This window comes from Aegilops tauschii, chromosome 7, assembly GCF_002575655.3.
Source record: "Aegilops tauschii subsp. strangulata cultivar AL8/78 chromosome 7, Aet v6.0, whole genome shotgun sequence".
NCBI lineage: Eukaryota > Viridiplantae > Streptophyta > Magnoliopsida > Poales > Poaceae > Aegilops > Aegilops tauschii.
The window spans coordinates 633,689,638-633,715,056 of NC_053041.3; the positions used below are offsets into that span (position 1 = coordinate 633,689,638).

Consider the following 25,419-nt stretch of genomic DNA (forward strand, 5'->3'; position numbering starts at 1 on the left):
CAACCACGGAGCGCTCTTCAGTCATCCTGTAACCATAGAATTGCACCATCATGTACAACTCAGTGTCGGCATCCGAGACCCCAAACTTGGCCTCGAGTGCGTGCCACATATCTTTTCCATTGTCAATTGACGCATAAGCATAAACTATGTTCTCACCAAGAACACTCAAGAGAGCAGCCTTAAACAGAGTATCCATTTTCTGAAAAGCATGTTCCTGTTGGGCATCATACTCCCCTTCAGGTTTCCCAAGCATGGCGTCATAGCAACTCATGGTTTGAAACCATAAGACTGTTCTCACGCGCCACCTCTTATAGTGGATACCCTCAAATATAGGAGGTCTCATGGAAGCAGCAAAACCACTTGGGGTAAATTGGCTATAATAATGTTTTTGGATTGTTGGAAATATGAGCAATTTATCGAATGATTTTATTAACAGAAATATTAGATAAAGCATGACCAATATAACAGGAATAAAACTAGTCTCATATATGAAGTAGAACCTAGCCACCTCCCTTTTATAGGCGTCGGGAGCTGAAGGGCGTTCATATTCAATATCCACATCGCGGGTGGCGGAGGAGGAGCGCGCGTGGATGTCCCTCTTATTCTCATGCTCATACAAGTGGGGAAAAAACCTCCCTTATAAGGAGGTCTAACTCCCACTAAACTAGCTATGTGGAACTAAACTTTAGTAATATCCCTTGCCTTGCACGAATGGGCTAAGTGGACTTCTCGGATTTATTTAGAAATTTCTGAAATAGTTATTGGGCTGTGCCAAATAGACTAAATTCCAGCAGTTGCCACCGGCCGGTTGTGAAGGAGTTTGACCGCATGGACGGCGGCCACAGTGGCTTGGCACCGTTGCCACCGGCCGGTTGTGACGCTGCTGGCTTCTGCCCTTTCTTGTTGCGTCTTGTTGAATCGAGAGAGCTGCCGCTGGCGATGAGCCCCTGGTAAGCTGGCGCAGCCGTACACTGCGAAAGAAGCGGCCCAGCAGGCGGAGCATTGTCCACGGCCTGCCGCGTAGCCGATGGTTCTTTACTTATTGTAAATTTAATCTCCTAGCTAGTCTATCTTGTAGCTTGGTTTAGATATATAGATTGGCTAAACCGTGTTCTAAAATACATTGATGTTCAATTTATGAGCTTATGAGTAAAGTTATGGTGAAAGCAAGATCTATTTACGAATTCTATCTTTCTATTGCCAATTTGGATGGACGCAATAACCCGGATCACTAATGATGGAACAATAAGGTTCATAACTAGCACAATGGAAATGATGGAACTTCTATTCCACACTATCTTATTTCTTCAAACTAAAAGCAACTTCATATTTTTACAAAAAACTGTAAACTGACATACAACATTCCAAATAGATGGGTGTGGAAACACGCGCCATCAACTATCTAGTGGTACTTTAAAATATCATGCTGACATAGTGTTGGCACTGGCATCAACAATAGAAAGAGCACAACTCAAGCGCGTGAGAGAGCAGTGTAGGTAGTTATAGTGCCCACACGTGTCATGCCTCGAATGCATCCTTCTGCGTTTAAGGGCATGCATAAGGGTGCTATCTTATGAGTGTCATATAGGATGAATGTTGATGTAAAGGTGAGTGAAATCATCAGAAAAGGTTTGCCTTCTCTTAATTAATAGACGATCTCTTAGCAACTATTGCCTCACAATATATTTAGGGATGTCTAGTTAATAAAGATAATACTAAGAATATCCCATTGGACATCACTTTTTATTCTCTTCACTAAAAAACCCGAAAGAAACCATAAACTATTGATAGGCCGAATGTTCTTCGCTCCTCTCGACAGCTATAGTCCTTAAAAAGACAGACTGCTACAAATTTAACTAAGCTAATTGCATCCAGTAATCATGTACTGATAGCAGCCAGGCCAACTTACTAACTGTATTATTTCCTTATCGGGCTTCCTTCATTAAAAATATCCTTCCCCCGCTGTCTCACCTCTTGAGTCGAGATTATATGTTCTTCTTCCCCCAATCTAGTGCGGCTAGTAGGCCAATTTGCAACTTCTCCAACAGACCTCTGTGCCTCGTAGAGCACGTGTGCGGCTGTCATCTTCTTCCTATTAGCCAACTGTAAAAGGCAGGCGTGAGCCATAGATGATTCTTTGAACTTCAAATTGCTGACTCTCTGATAGTGCGTCATGGAGTTGATATCTGAAATTGTATCTAGCTGAGGTGACACCTTAACATAATTTTTTTTATATCTGCATTGAAACTCCCCCGAGACCAGTCATAGTGGAAGTAACATTGGTAGTAGCATGCATACTCATGCAAACTAAACATATTAATGATATGGCATAGTATTAAATGAGGAAAGAGATGATGACTTGGTAATATAGATCACAACCACCACCTAGAAAAGTTTATACAACTTTTCTTCGGTACACCCCCTAGAAAAGTTTACAGATTTCAATGCAGACTAAAGATAGAGATTAGTAGTTACTCCTTTCAATCAAAAAGAGTAATATAGTCTTTTGCATCCAAATCAATCTATACAATACGTTTGATCTACATGCTAATATGGCGATAGGCTTTTTAAGTAATTTAAAGATTTCTGTAAACTTTTAAGGGGGGCGGGGGATGCAGTTGTACCGAAACAAAACTGTAATATATATGTAACAAAAACACATATTTAGAAACTACTTTCAAATATGTACCACCACACAATATAATTTTTTGGCATTTTTTCGAAAAGGAGGAATACCCCCGACCTCTACATCTCTTGATGCACACAGCCATATTATTAACGAAGGTTCAGTTTAAGAACAAAGTCTCAAACAAGCTGACAAATCTCATAAAAAATTGCCACAACCCGCGAAAATAGGGTAAGATGACTAGACACCATCCTATTGCTGGACCGCCTTTATAATTCTTTTGATATATAGTTATATCTATGATCAAAATGTGACCCAAAATACGAACGAGATTAATAAACCTTGACAGAGGAAGTACATTTTCCCTTAAAAATCAACGACAAAGGAGGGAGTAGAGGCATCCAAGAAGACGCGAAATCGATTTGATCTTGATCGGAGGTCCTTCCTTCTTTCTGGTTTAAAAGGCTCACACAGATCAATAATTTTACCAGTGTTGTAGAAAACTAGAATGTTGGCAAATTTTAGCCTTCACCTGCCAGTGTGTTATAGAAAACTAGAATGCCTAGTGTTATATAAAAGTACTCCCTCCGTAAAGAAATATAAGAGCGTTTGGATCACTATTCAGAGCATTTAGCGATCCAAACGCTCTTAAAATTCTTTACAGAGGGAGTAACAATTATGATATGGATGATGCATCATGCACTACTACATAACACTAGAATGTCCAGTGTTATAAAAAGTAACGATTGTGATAAGGATGACGCATCATGCACTACTAAATAATATATACTAGAACGTTCAGTGTTGTAAAAAGTAACAATTGTGATAAGCATGATGCCTCACGCACTACTAAAAGAATCACGGTAGGTGAGCGCTAAAATATGCTAGACATTCCAGCTTTTTATCACGGTATGTGTCCTTGCCATGTCTCTTTAGTGCTTTTATTAATTAAATCCAGATTTGGACTTAGTCACCCACCTGATATCACACCCATACTTAATGGCTCTTCTGCCCCTATATCTTCATTCCTATGCAATCCCAACCAGCAGCTAGTAGTGGATCTAGTCTCATCTTGTGCCGCTCTTCTTCCTGAATGTTTCTTGAGTAGCCAGCTGCATCCCGTCTGAGTAAGCTTCCAGGTTAGTACTCCAACCATTTACTTGTCAAATATTTTTGGTGTCGATTATTACAGTTTGTATGGGTTCTTTTGAATTCTATCTTGACACTTCAGATCTGAAAAACTGATGAAACCCAACTTGTTAAGTACTAGTTCGTAATTATGAACCGGACATGTATTTGTTTACTAGCATGTACATGAATTTAAGCTAGAACAAGACATGTTACGACAAGATACTTTCCAGGAAACACTGGAATACCTTTGTTTTTTTTCAATGACAAATTTCCGAAAGGTGTTTAGGCGACAGATATTCCATGAAACATCAAATTTCCATATTTTACGTAGAGAGGAGGTTTTTCAGTCGAGTGTTATAGAAAGCTAGAATGTCTCGGGGGGTTACTAGCACTGAGAAGTTCAACATAATAAAATGAAGACGCAATAATAAGGGAACGCATGTGCTACTGTATGATCAAGGCTCTGTTTCACTTTTCGTGTACGCGGACGCGCCACTCGTGCCGGACGACCCTGACGACAAGGTAAAAACTGCCAACAGATCAATTACAATGTAAGAAGTGGCAAATTCTCAAAGTGCAAACTAACTGATGGCTAAACAAAATAAAAATAAAATCTCCTAGCCTGGGATCCGATTCTGTTAGGTGCTCGTGTGATTCACCAGGCCTTGACCAGCCTCTAAGTGCTCTGCTTCAGCACAAACCAAGACACCGGTCCCCTACGACTACGACGACATTATCAATTGGTCGGCTTTGCTGTTCTGCACAAGCATTACCAGCTGCGCACCAATAAGGCCTGCTTGGGGATTAATAATCTGTTGAGAAGAACTCTTCACACTAGACCTGTAGTAATTTACAGTGAGGGGTATTGTGTCCATAACTAGTCTTCCAAGCATCCCATGAGATCTTCAGTATCGCCAGACTACTGCTCGTTCGCCCCTCCACCACCGCTGGTCGTAACAGAAGCAGAGCATCAGGTAAACGGCACAATCGTCAGTGTCTATCCTCCTGCCATCGAAATCGTAGACACTTCGAAGCGGTGGAGCTTGAATACTGTTCCATGCAGCTTGGTTGCAGATGGTTCCGGGCCCCTATGCTGATGCATTCCACGATCTTGACCAGCAACGAGGAAAATAGAAGGGGTACTGGAGCTGTGCATGCCAGGGGCGGCTAGTCAGCTCCACCGACGGGCGTGGTCAAGAGGTTGAAGTTAGAATAAATCCGAGGCATTACCGTCGATCATCCGAAAACCAAACAACCACACGAGCACGACACCGAAATTTGTTAACGAGGTTCATCGATATGGCTACATCCCGGGGCCTGACTATGGGCGCTCCTCCCCATGACACCGCTACAATACCGCACCTAGTCGCCCTGGACACCGGCACATGCCGCCGGCTTCCACTGTGTTCCGGTGCTATTATGTTGGCATAGGTTACATCGTGTGTCTACTCCCGCTATATATGAGAGGCCTAAGATACAAGTGTCCTACTAGGACACGACTCCATATCCTATCTAAACACAATACTACTCAGAGTCCAACTGTAACCTACCTTGTACATAATATTCGACACAACTCTAATAAACTCCACCTTGGCGAATATTCTCCACCACCTTGAATTCGTCAATGCGTCGAACTTCTATGTACATTGGACTTGAGCTTATCCCATGAAAACCGCTGCTACTCCAAAGACTCCATATGACTCCACCTGCAACTTGTAGTCCATTCTTTTTTTGACCACAGTCAACACTCGAGCAAAATTAAATTCCACATTACTCTAGTTTGCACTCCAACTTCCAGAGCATCAGTCCAACGCCATCACACACTGATCACTGACATGCATGAAAGTGAACAACTCATATATTGGGTGTCACACATAAGAGTTACCTGAACTCAACATCACAGCTCCTTTCTTGACCGCCTGTCTGAAACTTGAAGAAATTTCACCATTGCTTATAGTCCTCCCGAGTCAAATTCGCAGTTGTCTCACCACATGTATGACCACCAGAGCCCTGGACCGTCTCCATGCCCCGTGCGTACCGCATGCCTCGCCGCTATTACTGCGTCGAGCCTCCGCTGTCTTGGTCGAGTCTCAAGGGTCGCGAAACCACACCACTCAACCCCCACTGCAGAGTACTACCGATCATCACCGACCGATGACGAGTTTCACGCTTCAATCGGACCACTGGGCTCCAGTCCGAATTATGTGTCCCTCGCTTTTTCTCCGCTGAATAGGCTTCGATTCTCTGGATCCTTGCACCGTAGCCCCTCAATCCAGCTCCACCTTCAACATGACTCCATGGTAGATGATCTGTCCACCCTCACGCCCCGTCGACTTCAAGCTCTCATGTGTGCACCATCTTGAATCAACCCCGCGCCATAGTCTTGCCGAAGCCACACAAGCCCTCGGGCAAGTGCCACGTGTTTCCACGCCCCAAAAGTCGGTCACCATCAGCATCACGCTCCTATGTCGTCGTCGCCGATCCCACCACCGTCTTCTGTACCAACCGACTTGCGTCGATTCGTCAGACCATCTAGTCCAACCCAGCCGAACTTGTCCGAATGCAACGACACGCTCAACGCTCCCAAATCGTCTTCCGCGAATTCTCATCCATCACATGATAATTCCATCTTAGCTGACCTGACTTTCCGCAACGCCTTCAAGCATCCCCATTGTGCCAACAAATGTTTCACCCTCGTCTGCCATAACCCAAGGTTTTCAGTTCAGTGAACTTCTCCACCTCAAAGCTGGTACCCGTTGGCATCATGGTTCTTTGTACGGCTGACCCCGCGAAAAATTATCGGAGCTTTCCACGAGATGCCCCAAGCACACGGACGAACCTCTGCATGCTACTATAGCAAAACCAAGAGAATTAAAATCTTTGGCCTTCACGTGGTGGATCGGCTCCTTTGCACAAAACTTCCAATGCTAGCTTTGCCTTGCCATGACCTTCTGCTTTCCAACGGATTATCTCTTGCGATTCTTTCTATTCGCGAGTTGATTTGCCTGCCTATCTCAGTGTCATTTGAAGACTCTGTCTCCTTTTGTCCAAAACAAATCTCACGTAGCCTTGCACAGCACGCACAGGTACACATCCAGACCAGTAGCACTTCTCCGTGGTGTTAGCGCACGCAGCCACCAGTGGGCCTTTCCTGGACCTGTGCATTAAGGGCTCTTGCCTGGACTGGACTCGGCTACGTCCGCTACTGGCACGCGAACGAGAGCTGCTCGCCACGATCCGCCGACGCGACTCGCTGACAATATTTCCATCTCGGCGTGAGCTCCTTCCCTAGATCCGAACTGCTTCTTTTACGCTCCCGCAAACCGCTCGATTCCCCATTGCTTCTACCTGATCTCGTCAATAGTGCATCCAACTATCTCTAAGGAATAATCTTCGGCACATCGTATTTGTGCCGAACTCGACGACGATCCATCCTCTAAATCAACAAATCCGCGGCCTCTTCGAACCTAGCTCTGATACCACTTCTTAGAACAAATCCGAGGCATACCGTCGATCATCCGAGGACCAAGCAACCACACGAGCACGACACCGAAATTTGTTAACGAGGTTCACCGATATGACTACATCCCCGGGGCCTGACTATAGGCGCTCCTCCCCATGACACCGCTACAATACCGCACCCGGTCGCCCTGGACACCGGCACATGCCGCCGGCTTCCCCTGCGTTCCGGTGCTATTATGTTGACATATGTTACATCGTGTATCAACCCCGCTATATATGAGAGGGCTATGATACAAGTGTCCTACTAGGACACGACTCCATATCCTATCTAAACACAATAGTACTCAGAGTCCAACTGTAACCTACCTTGTATATAATATTCAACACAACTCTAACAGAACAGGGGAGCATCTGCATCATGTGCAAAGATGAACATGGTGTCTTCCTGGGCGCCTCGGTGACCTGCTATGATGGGCTAACATCACCTGCTATTTCGGAGGCAAGGACGACCAATGAGGCATTATCTTTAGCCTCAGATCTGAACGTGCGACGGGTGAAAATCAGTTCACATTGCTCTGAGGTGGTCAATTGTGTTCACGATGGAATCACCATCGCAGCGTACGGCTCTCTGATGAAAGAGATCGGTGACTTAGCTATCTTTGGCGTTGGACGGAGAGAACTTATTAGAGATGCTCTCGCTCTTGCTAAAGATGCTAATTTTCTTTCGGAGGGTAGACATATACCTATGTATATCTTGCTTAGACCATCTATAGTCGGACTTGGCAAATCCGACCCCTCAAACGCCCGCGAAAACTGACTGGGCACGCCTCATATTTCCTTCTCCACATACAAGTTTTTCATATTAATCGCCTAAATTCATACAAAAGCATACAGAATATATAGCTACGTACTACGTTCTATACTACTCAAATTTCGTCGTTGTCGGTGATGGCCGGAGCCACCAGCGCCGGAGCCTGGGCCGCCTCCATCTGTTGCCGACAGCGACGTCTGGCCTCCGCAGCCAACTCCGAGCGGATGGAGTTCAGGATGGCGTGGTGCTCCGGCCACACGCCCACGTCCTCCTCCATCGTCTGCGCCTCCTCCTGCCCTACATCCAGACTGTACAAACTTTCCCGAGCAATTCTAAATTTATGGACCAAACGGTGATGCATATTCAACATTCGACCAAGACGTACAGGCTTGAACGGGACCAAAAGAAGAACCATCTTTCACACCATCCAAAAATTCATCAAACTTCATACTCCCTCCGTTTTTATATTTAAGGCCACAAACTCAAATTACAGGTACCAAGATAAAATTTAATACATGTTTTCTAATCTAACTTTTTTTCTCGTTTACTGGGATCATTAATACACTGCATGAATGCAAGAAAACTAGATGGAGGAAGTAGCTGAGTGTTATTATGACTGCATGCATGCAAGTATTTAACAAGTTACTAGTAAGAGAAAACATCATTAATTTTTGTCTCTGTTGGTGGCCTTGTATAGATGCAAAATGTATATTCCATCGTGGCCTTGTATAAGTAAATGAAGGGAGTATTAAATATCGAGTAGTAATGTCTGGTCGAACAGCAGCACTCTGTCCAGGCTCAGCAGCAAGAGCATCGGCAATCTCCTGCCACTTAGGATTGCATGTAAACGTAACAAATAGATCAGGAGGACCATACTCACGACATATGGCCATTCCATCATGATAATTTAGCAACACGTAACATTGTCCACCAGTGAAACTGCCATGCAATATAAACTGAACACCAATATACTTTTGTGTAGAATTACCTTCACCAATTGCATGAGATACACCCTGATAAGTCTCTGAACGGAGTTTATCTTGCTTCCAAAAATGATACTCCAAACGATCAGATTCAACACACGAGTATGCATTAACATCCACTTGTTGGCTTAGACGACCACAACTTGTATATGGGTTCACCTCACCCTCACGATAATGAAAATAATAATTGTAGTACTCCAACATAGTAACTTCTCCACGGGAAGCTCTAACATCCTCGGGAACAATAGTATTACCATCATCATAATCATCATCATCATCATCGTCCAATTGATCAATGACTGGCACACTTGCATCAACTGTGGTACGATGAACATTAGTATCAACATATTTGATCCCCAGATGATAACTCTTATCCCCATATGAAAGAGGATAGGATATTGCAAGGCGATGAGATTACAATTGAGAGTAGATATATGCTTCGAACGACCAGAATTGTTTCGGCAACAACATCAAACCTCCTACACCCAGGAGTGAAATCACCCACTATAAGTGCAGCAACCTCTGAAGTAGTAGGTCCAGAGAAACGTGTACCATGAGGACCACCATCATCACTCAAAAACTGTATAGACAGCTTGGACACGTCAGGACTGCACAAACTTTCCTGAGCAATTCTAAATTTATGGACCAAACCGTGACGCATATTCAACATTCGAATAAGCGCTGACACAATCTGAGGATCAGGCTCAAGAGAACCATTCCCTTCGCTATCAAACACATTAATTCTGCTCCTGACCTCATCAGCAGAGTCCGCCATATATAACTGTGCAAATTTGGGAGAGGAGCCTCCAACAAGTAGAAGTGAACTGATACGATGGTATACCAGTCCATTCATTTTGAATACATAAGGAGCACCGCCAATATTGATATTGTGATCAATCTGAGCACCCAATGATGTGAAACAAAACATAGAATTGTATTGTCTAATCAACCGCATAAACCGACTGGAAATTGCATCGCCATCAAATCGCATTAAGGTATCCAATGGAGATAGCCAATCAGCAAACTTAGGCAATTAAACTTTGCCACCGCGGCAACGACCCGTATAAACAGGCTGGCGAGCATTTGCGTCTGCATGGTACCTGGATCCTTCACAAAACCAATAGAAAGCCCCACACCTTTGGCAACTAAATTCCGGCCCACCATATTAAGAACGGCATCTAGATATAGCTGCAACAATTTTAAAATTTTTACTATGAGAATTAGTGAATACAAATTATAAATGAAAACTAAATACAAGAAATCAACGAAGCATGGATACTAAGCAAATATACCTTTAAGCAAAAGAATATACTCCTTTGGTAAAGGAGGTTCCATCCCCCGTACTACATGATATCATCAACATGTAACCAATTAATAAGAAAGGCATTAAACACATAATAAAACAACATGAAAAAAATACATAATAAATCTTTCTTATTTCCTGACCGGTAACTCCGTATCAACCTCCGCTTCCGTCAATTATGCAATATATCAGCACGTTCCATAATGGGAGTAGCCAATACTCGAAACCAAAACAAGAGAATGAAACAAAATTTGAACTATGAAACACAAAAAATATCATCAACACACATCACAACTTTACCCAGTGGAGTAGGCCGATAGGAAGAACCCATATTACATAGTGGAACCACGCGTGGTCGATTAACTATGGATGGAACACCAAATTGGCCAAAACCTTGAAAGAGACCCTCTCCTGTATCACCAGCGGCCGCTCCTACAATGAGAAGAAACACAGAAGAAATTGAAAAAGTCAAACAAACAAAGCTGAAACATCAACGTAAGGTACAGCTAGCCGCTGAGTGGTCGGACCACCAGACACATACGAAGAACCTCCTAAAAATTATAGCACGCACAACATGAACCATGCAAAACATAACCTACGGCGTGGGAAAACAGTACGACTTATAGATAAACTAATACCAGGAAACACAGTCGGACAACCAACAATAGGATCAACAACAAATTCCGTGGCGGCCCGACTATCAGATCCAGACGAAGAATTACCTGTGCGCAAGGAAAATATTATAAATATATGAAAGCGTAGTTTAAAACAGTCGACCAATAACTTACTTACAAGCAGATAGGTCGCACGAAATATTGAATTATAAAGAAAGCAGACACATGCACGTTTACATCAGCCTACACAACTGCATGCATGTACTGTCTAATCACTGGAAGGCCAGCTTGAAGGAACTGCTAATCCTTCGCAAAGCACCCACCAAACATATTTTTGTCACAAGAAATAGTATAATGCAATCCACTGGAAGAGTGTCCGGCCATACACATGCACGCAGTCACATCAACCTACGCAGCTGCATGCATGCACTCACAGATCACGGTAGCATTTTTCTAAACAAATGTTGTCGCGTCAACTCACCGGCAACAAAATCAACAGGACGCTTTCCTAAACGAATCTCTCGGCGCCAGCGGTTAAACCAAACACACCAGCAGCCAGCGGGATGAAAACCATCCAGACGACCACCATGCAATAACTGATCATCGGGTAGGCGGCCACCAATAGCACCCTCCGCCATGGGTGGGTGCACCACGACCTCGTCTACGACTAATAACAGCCCCACGGATTCCAGGTGGACGGCCCGGACGGCGAAGGCCGCTTCGGCCAGAACTCCTGCGAGCCATTAATCCAAGAACCAGTAGTGGGTGAAGTCCAGAACCTGAAGCACGAAGGAAAACCACTGGGAGAATTACGTATTTATAAGGATCAGAAACGTGGAGGGAAACAGCGGGAAACGACCAGAACCAGCTATAAGAGCGGCGTCCAGAAAACGCGAACACAGCGGCACCGCCAGAAAATTTTACACCCGCGCACGTGGCAACCTCTGTAAAAAAAATTGGCGACGTGCCGCTGCCATCGCAAGCCAGCACACAGAAAAGCAAATGATATGCATCCATGCAGGGCCATATCAGAAAACGTTCAAGAGATCAGAGCTTTAAAAAAGAGATAAAACGTACCATGGATGGCCACGTCCACAATACGGGGGCGGTTAGCTCCAGGCCCACCACATGCAACTCCCTGTACGTAGTCAAATTATGCACGCCGTATGTCAAACAGGCTACAAAAACTATGTCGCAGATAGCAACTGAAATCGCCATGCACCCCCAGATCTCATACCCCACCATATCCCAAACAAATAGCACGTGGCAGCACACGATTAACTAGTTTTAGGCTGCAAAAGAACTAAAAAAATCCAAAAAAGTGAAACGGTTCTAGATCTAGAGATTCTAAGATATCAAAACTGAAATAAGTCATGCTGAAGGGTACGAATCTCAAAGCAGTCAAGGACTCGAGGCACACCTTGAGTGCAAGCTTGTGAACCATCCAAAGACACCTACTATGAAGGTGGAAGCACTACCATGTTCCTCCTAAAATGTACTCCCTCGGTCCCATAATATAAGGTATCTTATTACGTCCAAATAAGATCTTATATTATGTGACGGAGGAAGTGGCATATATTCTTTTTTAACTTCCTTTTCTTTTCACCTACCATTGGCTCGATCCACTGTTTGCAACCTGGCGTGTATTTGTCCATTTCTTTTGTACATGGGTTATGTTTCATTGGTTATAAACATGTTTCTGGTCATTCATATCTTGCATTCTTGCGTGTTAAGCTGATCGTCTCCTCTTGCAGTGTAGTGCTGTTGTTGTCCTCATGCAATGTATTCTCCTCCCCTGCCTCTACATATTTTAGATTTGTGCATATAATGATGCCCATTTCACGATTTTACCGATTAGTTGAACGCTCTTGAAAGGAAGGTTTGTTAACACGCGACCAAATAAGATGCTCTCAGATTTCCCATATTTTAGTGCTCACCTACCGCTGGACCTTTGAGCCACCAAATGCATTGTCCTCATATGAAGTTGTTAAATGTTCTGTTCATGTCGTCCTTTTCCCTTTTCCTTCTCGAGATGCGCTTGAAACTTTCAGCTACACCGAGACAAGCGTGCTTACCTAGGCTGGATCTGTCAGCCATCACGTGCGCATTACCCTAATCTGACAAAGTTAATTAATAAATGTCTATAGATCTTACCATTACTTACCGTCTCGTCTTGCAGCTCTCTTCATTTCTATGTATGCAATCCCAAGACCTCTCCTCCTTTCGACGTATGCAACCCCAACCTGATCCAATCTTATCTTCCTGCGCCTCTCGTCTACTTGGATGTTCCTCGAGTAGCTAGCTGGATCTCCAAACAGATCTTCCAGGTCAGTGATCCAGTCTTTTGTACTCAAATAGCCTTCAAATTTACAGTTTGTATATTTCCTTTTGGATTATATCATGACATTTTATGGCTGTGTACATCCTTGTGATGCAGAGGCCGGGTAATCTCCTTTTCTAAAAAAAGTAATGACATGTTTCAGATCTAAAGAACAGATGAAAAGTTATCCTCTTTTCTAGAAAAGTAATTACATATCCTGCTATTAAGTAGCTTGTTAATTAATAGCAGGATATGTAATTGTTATGTTGTATACTAACATGTGCATGAATTTCTACTACACCAAGGCTATTTAGAAAGTACTCCCTCCGTCCCAAAATTCTTGTCTTAGATTTGTCTAGATACGGATGTATCGAGTCACATTTTAGTATTAGATACATCCGTATCTAGACAATTCTAAGACAAGAAATTTGGGACAAAGGGAGTATGATATTCTTAGAAGAAACGGTAGAGAGGGATTAATTGGAAGGTTGGGCTACTACTACGCTAGCTAATGTTTATGCATGTGTTCCTAAGAAATATTTCCAGGCCCCGGGGTGGCCTAGCGCAGCTCGTGCTCCTCGTTCCGTCGGAGACTCAGCAGGCGTGGCACGCCATCTACCCCGCACTGCTCGTGCTAGCTCTTCCATCTCTTCGTCAAACAGTTCCCTGCTCCGCCAACAAAATAAAGAAAAACATGGGAGCGCCAAAATTAATTCGGTGCATAACAAGATTTTGGCTGATTAGACCATCTATTCTTCCGTTATATGGATTTTTCTTTGAATTTAAGCTAAATCCCTCTCCCTCATATCGATGTAATCTTCTTCTTCCTCGCGCACCCGTCGACCCACCTGTTGCCACCAATTGAACCGTAGCTAGTGTCGTTGCTGCGCCGCCTCACTTTGCCCTGCTCGACCCGCCACCGCCCCAGTCATCCCTCTAAACCCTTGTTCTCTAGCACGAGTGAATCCCCCTCGCCCGACACCGGCACTAGCACCCGCACGAACAACCCTTGGACTCACTTCCACAACCAACACCCTCCCTAGGAGTAGCTGACTACTGGCGCATGTCAGCTGCTTCGATGCTGCACCCTTGAGCGGGTGGCCAATTGGTGGTTCTTTTTTCATTTTCTTTTATGTGTTTGGTAGTGTTTGTGCTGATGTGCCAGACTGCTTTTATTTTCATCGAGACTCATGTTCTACTTGTATGGACATGGTGGTTGCTTTATTTATAAAGTGGGCAAAGCCTGATTCAGAGTAGCGTCCCCATCTATTGCTCGGTCCTTTCTTGGCCTTGACGGTTGCTTCCTATTGGAATCGAGTGATAACTGGAACTTTTGCAACTATACCGGGACAGAAAAGCCGGGTAAACTAAGGCCGACTACATAGAAGGTGTCGATCAACAAACCTACTCCTCGTTGTCAATGAGGAATGCTGCATGGTTGTGGATTAAATCATAAATCACATATACTATGAATATAAAATCGGGCAAGGACCCCGTCGTAGACGCTGGAGACGATGAAGACAGTAATGACACGTTGGATTTATCAAGGCTCAAGCTTCCATTATGGGTAATAGCTTAGTCATGCTGCGAGTATATATCATGCTACATCAGACAATTGTAGATAGAATCTTCCCCGTTGTAAAGGATCTAGTCCTTTGTCGACCCAAGGTCCGGTGGAGGTTCAGACTGTGGCTAGTTGTTAGGACATGTCCAGAAAAAACAAACCAGCGGCTCTATGGTGGGACATGAACTGTGGCGGTGAGGTTCTGGAGTCCTATCGATGCCTCTATGGTCCATGGCTTGATGGTCGTGATTTAGATATAATCGGCTGAGTGGGGTAACTGCAGACTATGTTGCAGCGATCTCCTATGGCTTCACAATGGCTGTGGTCACCGAAAGATCTTCAGGAGTGTTCATCTCTCAAGATTCAGTGGTCGAGTTCGGCGGTGAGATGCAAATTATGGATGCTGACTTGACGTAGAGGGAAGGTTGTGCAATGGCGGTGGTCGCATCGCATGTAACTTTTGGAATCATGGAAAAGTGGTGGCGACAACGCTTGAGTGACTTCGATGGTGGTGCTACTAGAGCATCATGAGCTTCGGAGTGAAAGCCTAGGTCTGACCAGAGATGGTTATACCCGCAACAAGCTTAGCGCCGACCGTATAGCTAACTTCATGTTCTTTTGTATTCCCGAGAATAGCTTTCTACATGATTTTGGGCCTTGGCTTTGTACATGACCTGCCTTGGCTCTTGTTTGCAGGTGTATGTGCTTTAAGATGATGCACATAAAGTAATCTTCTAGGATTTCTTAAAATGCATAAGTATATAAAGCATAAACTCAGGCGCCCACCATTGCACTGCACATTTGCGTTTGCTTATTACATTGAAAGAAGATCACAGAATCATCATTAGAAGTTATAATATTGTTGTCATAAATATTGGTTGGCGCACAAACTATTTACTATAGATATTCTTTTTGTTAAATGACCATATCCTGCCTTAAATCACGCTGATCTTGAGCAAACATCTTTTGGTTAGTGTTGATAGTGGATACTGTGAAATTGGTTGCACATCAGATAAATCATCCATGAATCATGAGGTCCTGGAGCGTATACTTGATGGAAGAGAGAATCCGACAAATCTATCGCTCCCACTTTTGAAGGATATCACAGAAAATTTCTCGGAGGATCGAGAAATCGGCCATGGTGGATTTGCAACTGTTTATAAGGTAAAATTATTTTTTGCCATCAATTAGGCATAGGTCATCTAGAGATCGCTCTTGGAATTATTATAGGTGACTTGAGCAGTATTTGAGGTACCGAACTATGTTAGTACTCGGTGTTACAACCTAGTAAAAATAGCACTGTATATACAGATGTTACAAAACTCTTCACAATGCCACTTAATTTTTTTTAAAGGCGTACCCACAGCTGAAAGCTGCCACACAAGGTAGGGTATGGGAAAGGGAATATCTAGACAACCTTTACCTTTCTGCAAATTAAAAGATAGAACTAAATTTTTATGGTATATACTCCTATATATTGTATTCAGTCAATCAGGCAGATACTTTGGGTGGTATATTGCGAAATTTGATTTCTAGGATAGAGACAGTGTGTTGCAATGAGAGTACAAGATTAAACGGATGCACAAATCCATTAATTGAGAAAATATGTGCCTCCTTAAGTTGACTAGGGAGTCTCATATTTTTCTTAGCATGTGTGTATGGTCGAGCTGAGTGTAGTGTATTTCCACCGAGTTCATGTACTTTCTGCTCTGTCGAAAAAAAAACAGCTGTGTCCATTACGTGTTGTATACCAAACTTTCTGTACTATCTTTCACGCACAACATTTCCAAATTCAGCTAAAACATTTTAAAGACTCACAAGAGAGGTTAAACAGGGAGTGCTCCCAAATGGTAACGTTGCGGTAAAGAGGATAAAGAGCTGTCATTCAATCAAGGAGACGTTGTTTTATCGTGAAGTTAACAGCCTGTTGAACATTGAACACGAAAATGTTGTACGGTTTCTTGGCTTCTGTGCTAGCACAGATCAGATAGCAATACAAATTGAAGGATTGAAAGAGCGTATTTATGCTGAGGTACGAGAAAGACTACTCTGTTTTGAGTATATCAGCAACGGAAGCCTGACAAAATATATTACTGGTACGACCTTCGTGCATGTGACACAACTCTTGTCTTTACTTATTTGTCCTTTTCCTTTTTAACTTATATTTGACACGTTTTACCCACAGTCAAGAAGTGAAATAGACTGAAAAACAATGTTAAGGGCCGTTGATTGTGCAATCTAGCATGCATCAATTAAATGTTTTGAAACTTTCATGGCTCAATGCTACTTTTCCATTATGCAGATGAATTACGGGGACTTGAATGGAAGACACGTTATGAAATTATTAGAGGCATTTGTGAAGGTTTGTATCATCTGCACAAGGAAAAGCAAATATATCATATGGATATGAAACCTGACAATATACTACTTGACAATGATATGGTGCCGAAAATCACCGATTTCGGTTTATCGAGACTTGATGAAATGACGCAAACCATGAGTAAAGACCGTCTTGGATCACTGTAAGTGCATCAAATAACTGACTTTATTGTCATGTCAACTAACATTTTGTTAGCTATAATTTATTGAAGTATTGGCCATTAATGTAGAGGATATTGTGCTCCTGAATACTGGAGCCAGGGAAAGATGTCTTTCAAATCAGACATGTACAGTTTAGGCGTTATAATTATTGAACTAGTGACTGGACAAAAGGCGCTCCCCATTAACAATAACAAGGTAAGAGGGTCTTATCTCGCCATGTGGGCAATCTATTTTAAGAAATACCCTAACTTCCCAAAGTGCATTTTGTTACCAGTTTTACTAATACTACTGGCATTGGATGATATTTGATGGCATGCCTTTCTAGTTAAATAACACTCTCTCCGTCCCAAAATAAGTGTCTTAACTTTGTTCTAGCTTCAGTATATAGTTGTATTAAATTTAAGACACTTATTTTGAGACGAACGGATTACATATTTGAAGAGAGAATATAAGCTATGTGCTGAGCTTCCTCAAAAACATATACAGCACAGGAAAGTTAACTCTTTAGGAAATGGTGATATTAGGTTACACTTTACCTCGTACGACCATTTCAGAATCGATCAAGGTGGATGGTACTGTGATGGCCTGAGACATTTATGTTTAGTGAGAGAAGTCCACTTTTCAACACTCAACTAACCACATTGTTTAAGTTTCAACCCTGGACTAAAAAACCCGGTTCCTGCACACCCCAACTCTCAATACCGTTCACAACACATAACCCTCTCTCCGTTTCACTGCCATTGGCCGTTTCTTTGACCTGGTTTCAGTGCTGCTGCCCGCTGTTTGATGCGTTCGGCTGCTGCTCGTAGCTGTGTGCTGCTCTCTCGTACGCCGCTGCTTTCTGTTGGGGAGAAAGGAAGCACGAGCACGCAGGGTAGCATGCATGGGTAGCACGCACGCACGCACACTAGCAGAGCAAGCACGGGAGCACGCACACACACGCGCGCCAGTGGAGCAAGCACGGGAGCTTCTCCTGTCCACCCACCAGCATGCACTGTGGCGACTGGCAGCTGCGTCGTCACGGTAGCTGAGAAACAGAAGACGGAGCTCCTGGAAAAGAGGAGAGCGAGGGACGGGCACGGGTAGAAAAAAGGCCTTTAGTCCCGGTTCGCAAAGGCCTTTAGTCCCGGCTGTGCAACCGGGACTAAATATGCGCGACTAAAGACCCCCCCTTTAGTCGCGCCTCTTACGAACCGCGACTAAAGGCTTTAGTCCCGGTTCTCCACAGGTTTAAATTTTTTTGCGAATATTTTTTGCGAATTTTTTCAATTTCTTTTATTTTCAAATTTCTGAATTATTTTAACCTCTAATCTCTAATCACCACCCCTCATCACTGCTCAATTTATCCTCTAATCTCTAATCACCCCTCATCATTCCAAATCATCTAACTTCCCGAACGATCACCCATCCTCCCACTCCCCCAGCCTGAGCACGCTTAACTTCCGGGTTCTATTCTCCCTCGTTTCCAAGTCTGCACTTGTTGTTTTCCTGACAATAGTAGGATGTCAATTCTATTAACCCTCAGGTATTTAGCTTGAGCATGAAGTGACACATTTCACTGTTTGAGTTTGAAACTATTGTTTTAAAAAATAATAATTATTTAGTAACACTAATATTTTTGGAATAATTAGTTTGACCATTGTTTGACCACAGTTTGACCAGATTTGACCAAAATTTAAAAAAACTGAAACAATTATTTAGTAACACTAATATTCTAGAATAATTAGTTTGACCATTGTTTGACCACAGTTTGACCACAATTTGAAATTTTTTGAATTTTTTTGCCTCTCCAGATGTAACTTTTCGAGTACATGATTTTTCATATAAAAAACTTTTTCATCCGAGTTCGTATGCAAAAGTTATGCCCATTTTAAGAATTTCCAGAGAGATTTTGCAAATAAAGTCGAAATTCATATTTGTTAATTTTCCCAACAACTAGACCACATATCACATGGAAAACTTATTTTATTTTATTTTTTTGACATTTCCATCATTTTCTTTTATTTTTTCTAAAACTGAAAAGGCGATCCGGGGGGGGGGGGGGGGGGGGGGTAGAGTTTGAAAATGAGGCCTCAAATCCCTTTAGTCGCGGTTGGCCAGATCAACCGGGACTAAAGGTCTACCTTTAGTCCCGGTTGGTCTAGCCAACCGCGACTAAAGGTTCGGGCCATTAGTCGCGGTTGGCCAGACCAACCGGGACTAAAGGTCTAACCTTTAATCCCGGTTGGTCTGGCCAACCGCGACTAAAGGCCTTCGGGCCAGCGTGAGGACCTTTAGTCCCGGTTGGCCAGGCCAACCGGGACTAAAGCCCCTCCCGTCCGCCAGCTGTCGACCGAGCGCGCTGGGCCCAGATAGTTGGTCGCGGGTCTCCTCCCGAACCGCGACTAAAGAGCCCTTTAGTCCCGGTTCTATTATTTTGGGGACTAATGGGGGCGTATGGAAGCCTCTTTTTCTACTAGTGGGGGCTGACATGCCAGGCCGGACTGGGTAGTCAACACCGGGAAACCGGCCACGTGAGTAAAAACAGCTATTAGGGTTGAGTCCTAAACAGATTGTTTAGGAAATCGGTAACTGGTAGCTGCTCGGTCGGCTTGGGAGTAGTGAATAATCGGTGAATCGGCCTATTAATCGGTCGACCATTAATCAGTAGATTAAATAGGAATTGCCAACATATATCTAGTTTTTTATGTATTATACCATACTCTCATGCTCTCAACTATGTAATATACTCCCAAGCTAATGTTTAATCACACTGGTGGGTGCAAAAACCGCCAGTGGTGGCGTTTAGGTGCCCATCAGCAAGTATGAATCTATAGCTGTGAGTATAACATAATCTTATCTCCAATACAGTCTGGTAAGTGTTAAGTTCGTGTTTGAGTTCAAGCGCAGATGCTAATACGACAAGTATTCTTGGGAGGCGCAGATGCTAATCTTATCTCCAATACTAGTACGACAAGTATTCCTGGGAGGCGCAGATGCTAACTAAGCAAGGTTGTACTAGAGTCAATTCGCCGTTTACGGTTTGGACAAAGTCAATCCATGCCGATGTGTCTTCATAGTGTCCGTTTGTAGTGCCGATTGAGTCTAGTACTCAAATTTGGTGTAGGAGTTCAATTTTGAGTCGAACCATCATAATACCGTGTGCAGCACTAATGGTGAGATGAACCAACCAGATTTGAGGAAAACCAGCAACTACCACCGCTCCACCATGAGGTTCAACCTTTGTTGATAGCCGGCACCACCACGCCCACCGCAACAACTATGGCCTTAGCCTCCAGCGGAAGTTATGATCATTAACATTCTGCAGCGTCCCTGTATAGAAGTGAGATAGACAGGTCGCAAGTAGGAGATAGGTGCTGCAAAAGCACAAAATGGTGATTCAGAGCAAGCAATCAGGACATGATGAATCTGTGGCAAGCTTCTGACGTGTGCCATGCATAGTTGGTGTCTTTGTTTTGCGTCAGCCATCATGGTTTCAAAAGCCACCATGCATGTCTGGCGTCTAGTCTGCTCTGACCGCTATTTATGAGAGAGCTTTTGCAAACCGAAATGCTCTTTTGAGAATGGAGATGCTACAATTTTTGCAGTTGAATCATTCTTTAAAATAAAAGAAAACTTTCCAGCCCTGCATTGAAAGAGTATAAACAACCATATTTACACCAGCCTATATATGTCAAGAGAGTAGTTTGCATAATAAATTTAAAAACATGGTTCCCCATGCTTCAACTACCACTTTAAGAACTTCCATAGTTTTTATATAAACCAACAATATGCAGAAGCTGGAACAATACTCACACTTTCACTACGTGCTAACGTGCGAGCAGCTCATCTAACTTTGTACGTGTCATAATTCCATTACTTGAGATTATTGGTTAAACATTTTGCCTTATTCTATATATGTCATCTTTTGTGGAACAACAGATACTTAGGAGATGGAGGCATAGATGGAGGAAAACAGGGAAGGAAACACAGTTGGTTTACCAGCAAGTAGCAAAATGCATCAGAATAGGGTTACTATGCCAGGAAATTGACCCGTCCGAACGGCCTTTTATATGGGATATCATAGATGATATCAGACAAGCGGAAGGTGTTAATGGGTCAATCAAAAATGACTCTCAATATAAGTTTGGACAGGTAAGCTCGTATGCTCCCTTAGACGTGCTAGTTAGCTATGGACTACTCTCCCTAGTTGTCTTCTCATGTTATATACACAGTGGTGGAGCTACAGTCTAGCCAGCCTGGGCAGCTGCCTGGGCTCTGGCGTGGATCCTCAATTCAACCCACTGCATTAAATGAAGAACTAATGAATATTTTAAATGGGAAAATTGGCCAAAAGCCTTTGTGTTAGTCAAGGCTCTCTCACCGAGTGGACTCCATCACTAGTTATGCAATACGTATATCATTTGTCCCGAAACAATGTAACATATTTGGTCTGCTCTTTTCTTGCAGATAAGCCCTTACTTGGAGGACGATGATATGCTTGGAATTGAGCCACTCGAACTACATTTTCCTTTCCAGCTTAACAAACAGATGTCATGCACCATTCAGCTAACCAATGAGACAGGCTCTTACATTGCCTTCAACGTCGAACATATGAACCCACTGTCATACTGTGCACAGCCGCAGAAAGACATTATACCACCACGATCCAAGTGTAATGTAGAAATAACAATGCAACCGCAGGCCAAGGCACCGAGAGATCATACCAGCGAATTCACTGTTTGGAGCACCAAAGTGAATGATGGCCTTGCCATTGAGGATATGGCTACAATCAAGTTCATTAAAGAGGCAATCAATGTGGTCGATGACGTGAATTTGGATGTGGCTTTTGACATCAGTGAGCCACAAGAAGCAAGTGAGAAAACAAGTGTGGTGAGTTGTCTAGGAATACTAACTTGCAATACATACTCTATTAATTAGTGTCCAATGCAAATGATCTTTTATTGTAGTTAGAGACTTAGAGTGCCAAATTGATAGACGTCCAAATCAAAATATATTTACTTACGCTTTGTTGTAGAACTGAAGTTTGAGGTTTTGTGAATGAAATTGGGGTGAGATTGCTTTCTTCAACAAATAAAAGACGTCCAGATGAAATATATTTTAAAATTATTTTAATACGGAGTACCGCAATATAATCAGTAGATTAGGTTGGGCTGCAAACATTTTCCTTTTTTATTTTCATGTAGTGTTAAATAAACAATAAAACAAATAACTGTTATTGAGAAGTCAGAATTTTGTTTCTTGACAAGTCTCACCAGTTGTGTGCGTGTGTGTGCATCAGCACGTGATATAGCCACCGAGACACAGGTGAGATCGCTAAACTAAGAAAGAAAACTTATTTGCAAAAGCTATGTATAGTTAATTATTGGCTAGTACAAATGAAACTTGTGCGTAATGAATAATGGTGCAAGTAAGAGTAACATCATGGCAAAAATTTAGTTAATACAAACGTCAGAAAGGGCAACAACAGCATAATAGGTCTAATAATTCGAGTAACCAATGTGTCGCTCAGCCGGTATAAGTGAATTACTATTGGTTACGAGGGGTGTTTCATCCTTGTTTGATCAAAACCGTACATAGCATATAATGCACCAGAAAGAAAGCGTTCAATTGTCTGTCGTCCCTGTATATGACTTACAAAGCTATGTCTATTTGATTTGTGTTCAGCACAAATAATTGTTTGTTGCACAGTTGATTCCTGGATAATTAATATAAGCATCCCGCATCAAGACATTTTCTCCAACTGATTTTAATGCCACAATATAATCAATAGTCCTGGTTAATTACGGAAAAATAAAGAACATAGCTGTAGCTTGTTGTACCAATCATTCCAAAAACTTCTAGGTACTATTTCAAATTTTCCTATACAAAATGACGAAAATCGATAGTCATTAACCACTCCTGCCACGGTAGTGTCGTGACACATAACACTGATTCATTGATTAACTGCAAAATTAACCGGTGGGCATTGGTTGTCAAGCTGAGTTTGCAACATACGAGGATTTTAAGCTGATGTGGACATAGGACCTACCTGTTATCTTCATCCCTCCTCTCTGCCCCCTTCCTCCATCGTCTCCTTCCCCGAATTGGGTGGGGTTGAGGCCAGAGACTTGGAGCTCGTCCAGCGACGACAGGGTGCGGCCGGGATGAAGCTCCGCGGTGTGGGAGCCCTTGGCACAGTCGATCTTGGCATCCGTACCACTGCTCGGTCTCCAGCTTGCTGCTACTCAGCATGCGTGGAGAGGTCAGTGTTTCCCGCTACCGCTGCGTCCTGGCCACGCCAATCGATCGAGTTCTTGAGAAACCTTCGTTTGTTATCTGACAAACTAGTTTCCTTTTCTTTTGCTTTTTCCCCCATACGACCATCAGTCCAACAACCTAATTATCTTCTCTTCCACGAGCATGATGTCTTCCTCCTAGAGCCCTTTGCCGCTAATTCGGGCACCTACCGCATGGAGCTTGATCCCCAAGTTCTGTAGGTGGCCTCAGCCATTTAGCCGGGCAATGTGCATGAGCCCACCAGCTCCATTCGCACCAAGTCTAGCGCACGGCAAGCCAGAGTTGGGTTCATCAGCCAGCTCCATCCGCGCTTCGTGCACTCTGGTCGACACTCACCATCCGCCCATCCTCTAATAATTTTGAAGATGTTGCGGACTGGGGACCATGACGTTGATGGCGTCGAGCCGGGCGGGCAACATGACTGTGGGCGTCGAGGGTACTCCCACTGGACACGCGCGAGCATGCGGATGTTGGCCATGGTCTCCACGACTCCATATAGAGCATCCTAGTCTCCCTGGCCAGCGGGCCGCACTAGGGCGGCCTTGTTGTCAAGGTGGACGCCCAAGTTGACAAGCTGGAGATGGTGCCATAGGCATCCTCGCCTCCTCGATGCCCTCGAGCGTCGCCATTTGGCGCCGGAGCACGAGCACTGTGTGGTTTGAAGTGGCGTTTGTAGAAGTACATGTCATCGACCCACGAAGAGCTGCCGCATCATGTCCTGCTACATCACCGTGAAGGTTGCTGACGACTTGATAGACATGTTTACGCCGCCTTGGTCGCCGAGGTCATGCCAACTCCTCCCGCCAATGACGTGCCTCTCACCTCGCGGTCCACCGCCGGCGGGTGGTACGTTGATGCCCTGGTCTGTTGCGGCTACCCACTGCTAGTGCAGGTCATAGCGGCGATGGCGAGCATGGCCGTCGAGGTGCTGCTGGTGCCGGACATGAAGGCGCTTGCATGGGCGGCCCTACTGGTCCTAGTGCTGCTAGTTGGTCATGCGGGTCAGCTGGCTTGTGGGTGGCTGCCTTCGCGCGATGATTTACGGCAAATCAGTGTTATGTGTCACGACATTGTAGTGGTGGTTATGTGTCACAAAGAACAAAAGAGGGTTCCTTCTAACTTACTCTACTGTGTAAGATAGATGATTGGAGATGATCAAGGTAGAAAGAGATCCCAACTAAATTCATTTATGAGTGTAATTGCGCTGTGGCATTGGAATAATGCTGCTTCAGTGACGATTGAATTGTACTGATGCTTCCTTTTGTCTGTCTTTGCTCCATTAACGACGTAGCAGACAGTCCAACCTTTAACACAGGTATTAGTTTATGGGTTTTCATTTTCTTCTCTTCCCAGGACCTTCTATCTTGGTGGTGGTTTGTCTAGTGTTGACAGGAATGTTCTTTGGTCAGATTACAGATGATGTAGCCCGTGCGATTTGGTGTATGGATGCACATCAGACAGAGCCATTGTAAGAGTGTAGGATAATATGGGCATTTTAATCTTTAATCTTCCTTTTCAAGTCAGTACATTGGATGTGATTATCCTGCTTAATAACTCATTATCACACAGGATTATAACTGGTCACCGATTTGGTGATGTTCAGATTTGGAACTCTGACACGCAGGCAAGTTACCTCTATATATGCTTCGTTTGCTAGTATTGGATAAAGAAATAAAATTATGGCCCTCTGCATCAGAAAGATTCTCGTGGCCCAAGCATTTACAGTTTGTAAGTACATAGACAGAATCTGTTGATGGGAGCCGTACTATAATGTTGAAGTTTTTA

The 25,419-nt window shown here is 43.6% G+C and overlaps 1 protein-coding gene and 1 pseudogene across 4 annotated transcripts; one reads left to right on the forward strand and one right to left on the reverse strand.

Moving 5' to 3' along the window:
• Window positions 1-25,419, reverse strand: part of LOC120969198 (disease resistance protein RGA5-like) — a 136,571-nt pseudogene that overhangs the window by 31,765 nt on the left and 79,387 nt on the right.
• Window positions 3,546-25,306, forward strand: LOC109782475 (cysteine-rich receptor-like protein kinase 44). 4 transcript variants are annotated; one of them, XM_045231140.2, is made up of 11 exons: window positions 3,546-3,765; window positions 13,110-13,257; window positions 15,789-15,978; window positions 16,649-16,910; window positions 17,117-17,336; window positions 17,424-17,550; window positions 21,277-21,489; window positions 21,805-22,227; window positions 24,929-24,949; window positions 25,044-25,102; window positions 25,204-25,306. In XM_045231140.2, exons 3-11 carry the CDS (start codon window positions 15,838-15,840, stop codon window positions 25,289-25,291), a joined length of 1,554 nt encoding a protein of 517 aa, XP_045087075.2. In that variant the 5' UTR covers window positions 3,546-3,765; window positions 13,110-13,257; window positions 15,789-15,837; the 3' UTR covers window positions 25,292-25,306. The 4 variants fall into 4 exon arrangements, with proteins under 4 accessions (XP_045087075.2, XP_073361645.1, XP_073361644.1 ...); XM_073505544.1 differs by having other exon boundaries at window positions 15,798-15,978; XM_073505543.1 differs by having other exon boundaries at window positions 15,827-15,978.

Excerpts from the sequence above, each read along its gene's own strand:
- LOC109782475 (XM_045231140.2), top strand. The coding sequence starts at position 15,838 with ATGAATCATGAGGTCCTGGAGCGTATACTTGATGGAAGAGAGAATCCG. Across the intron at positions 15,979-16,648 it reads GATTTGCAACTGTTTATAAG|GGAGTGCTCCCAAATGGTAA; the intron begins GTAAAATTATTT and ends GAGGTTAAACAG. Across the intron at positions 17,551-21,276 it reads TCCCCATTAACAATAACAAG|ATACTTAGGAGATGGAGGCA; the intron begins GTAAGAGGGTCT and ends GTGGAACAACAG.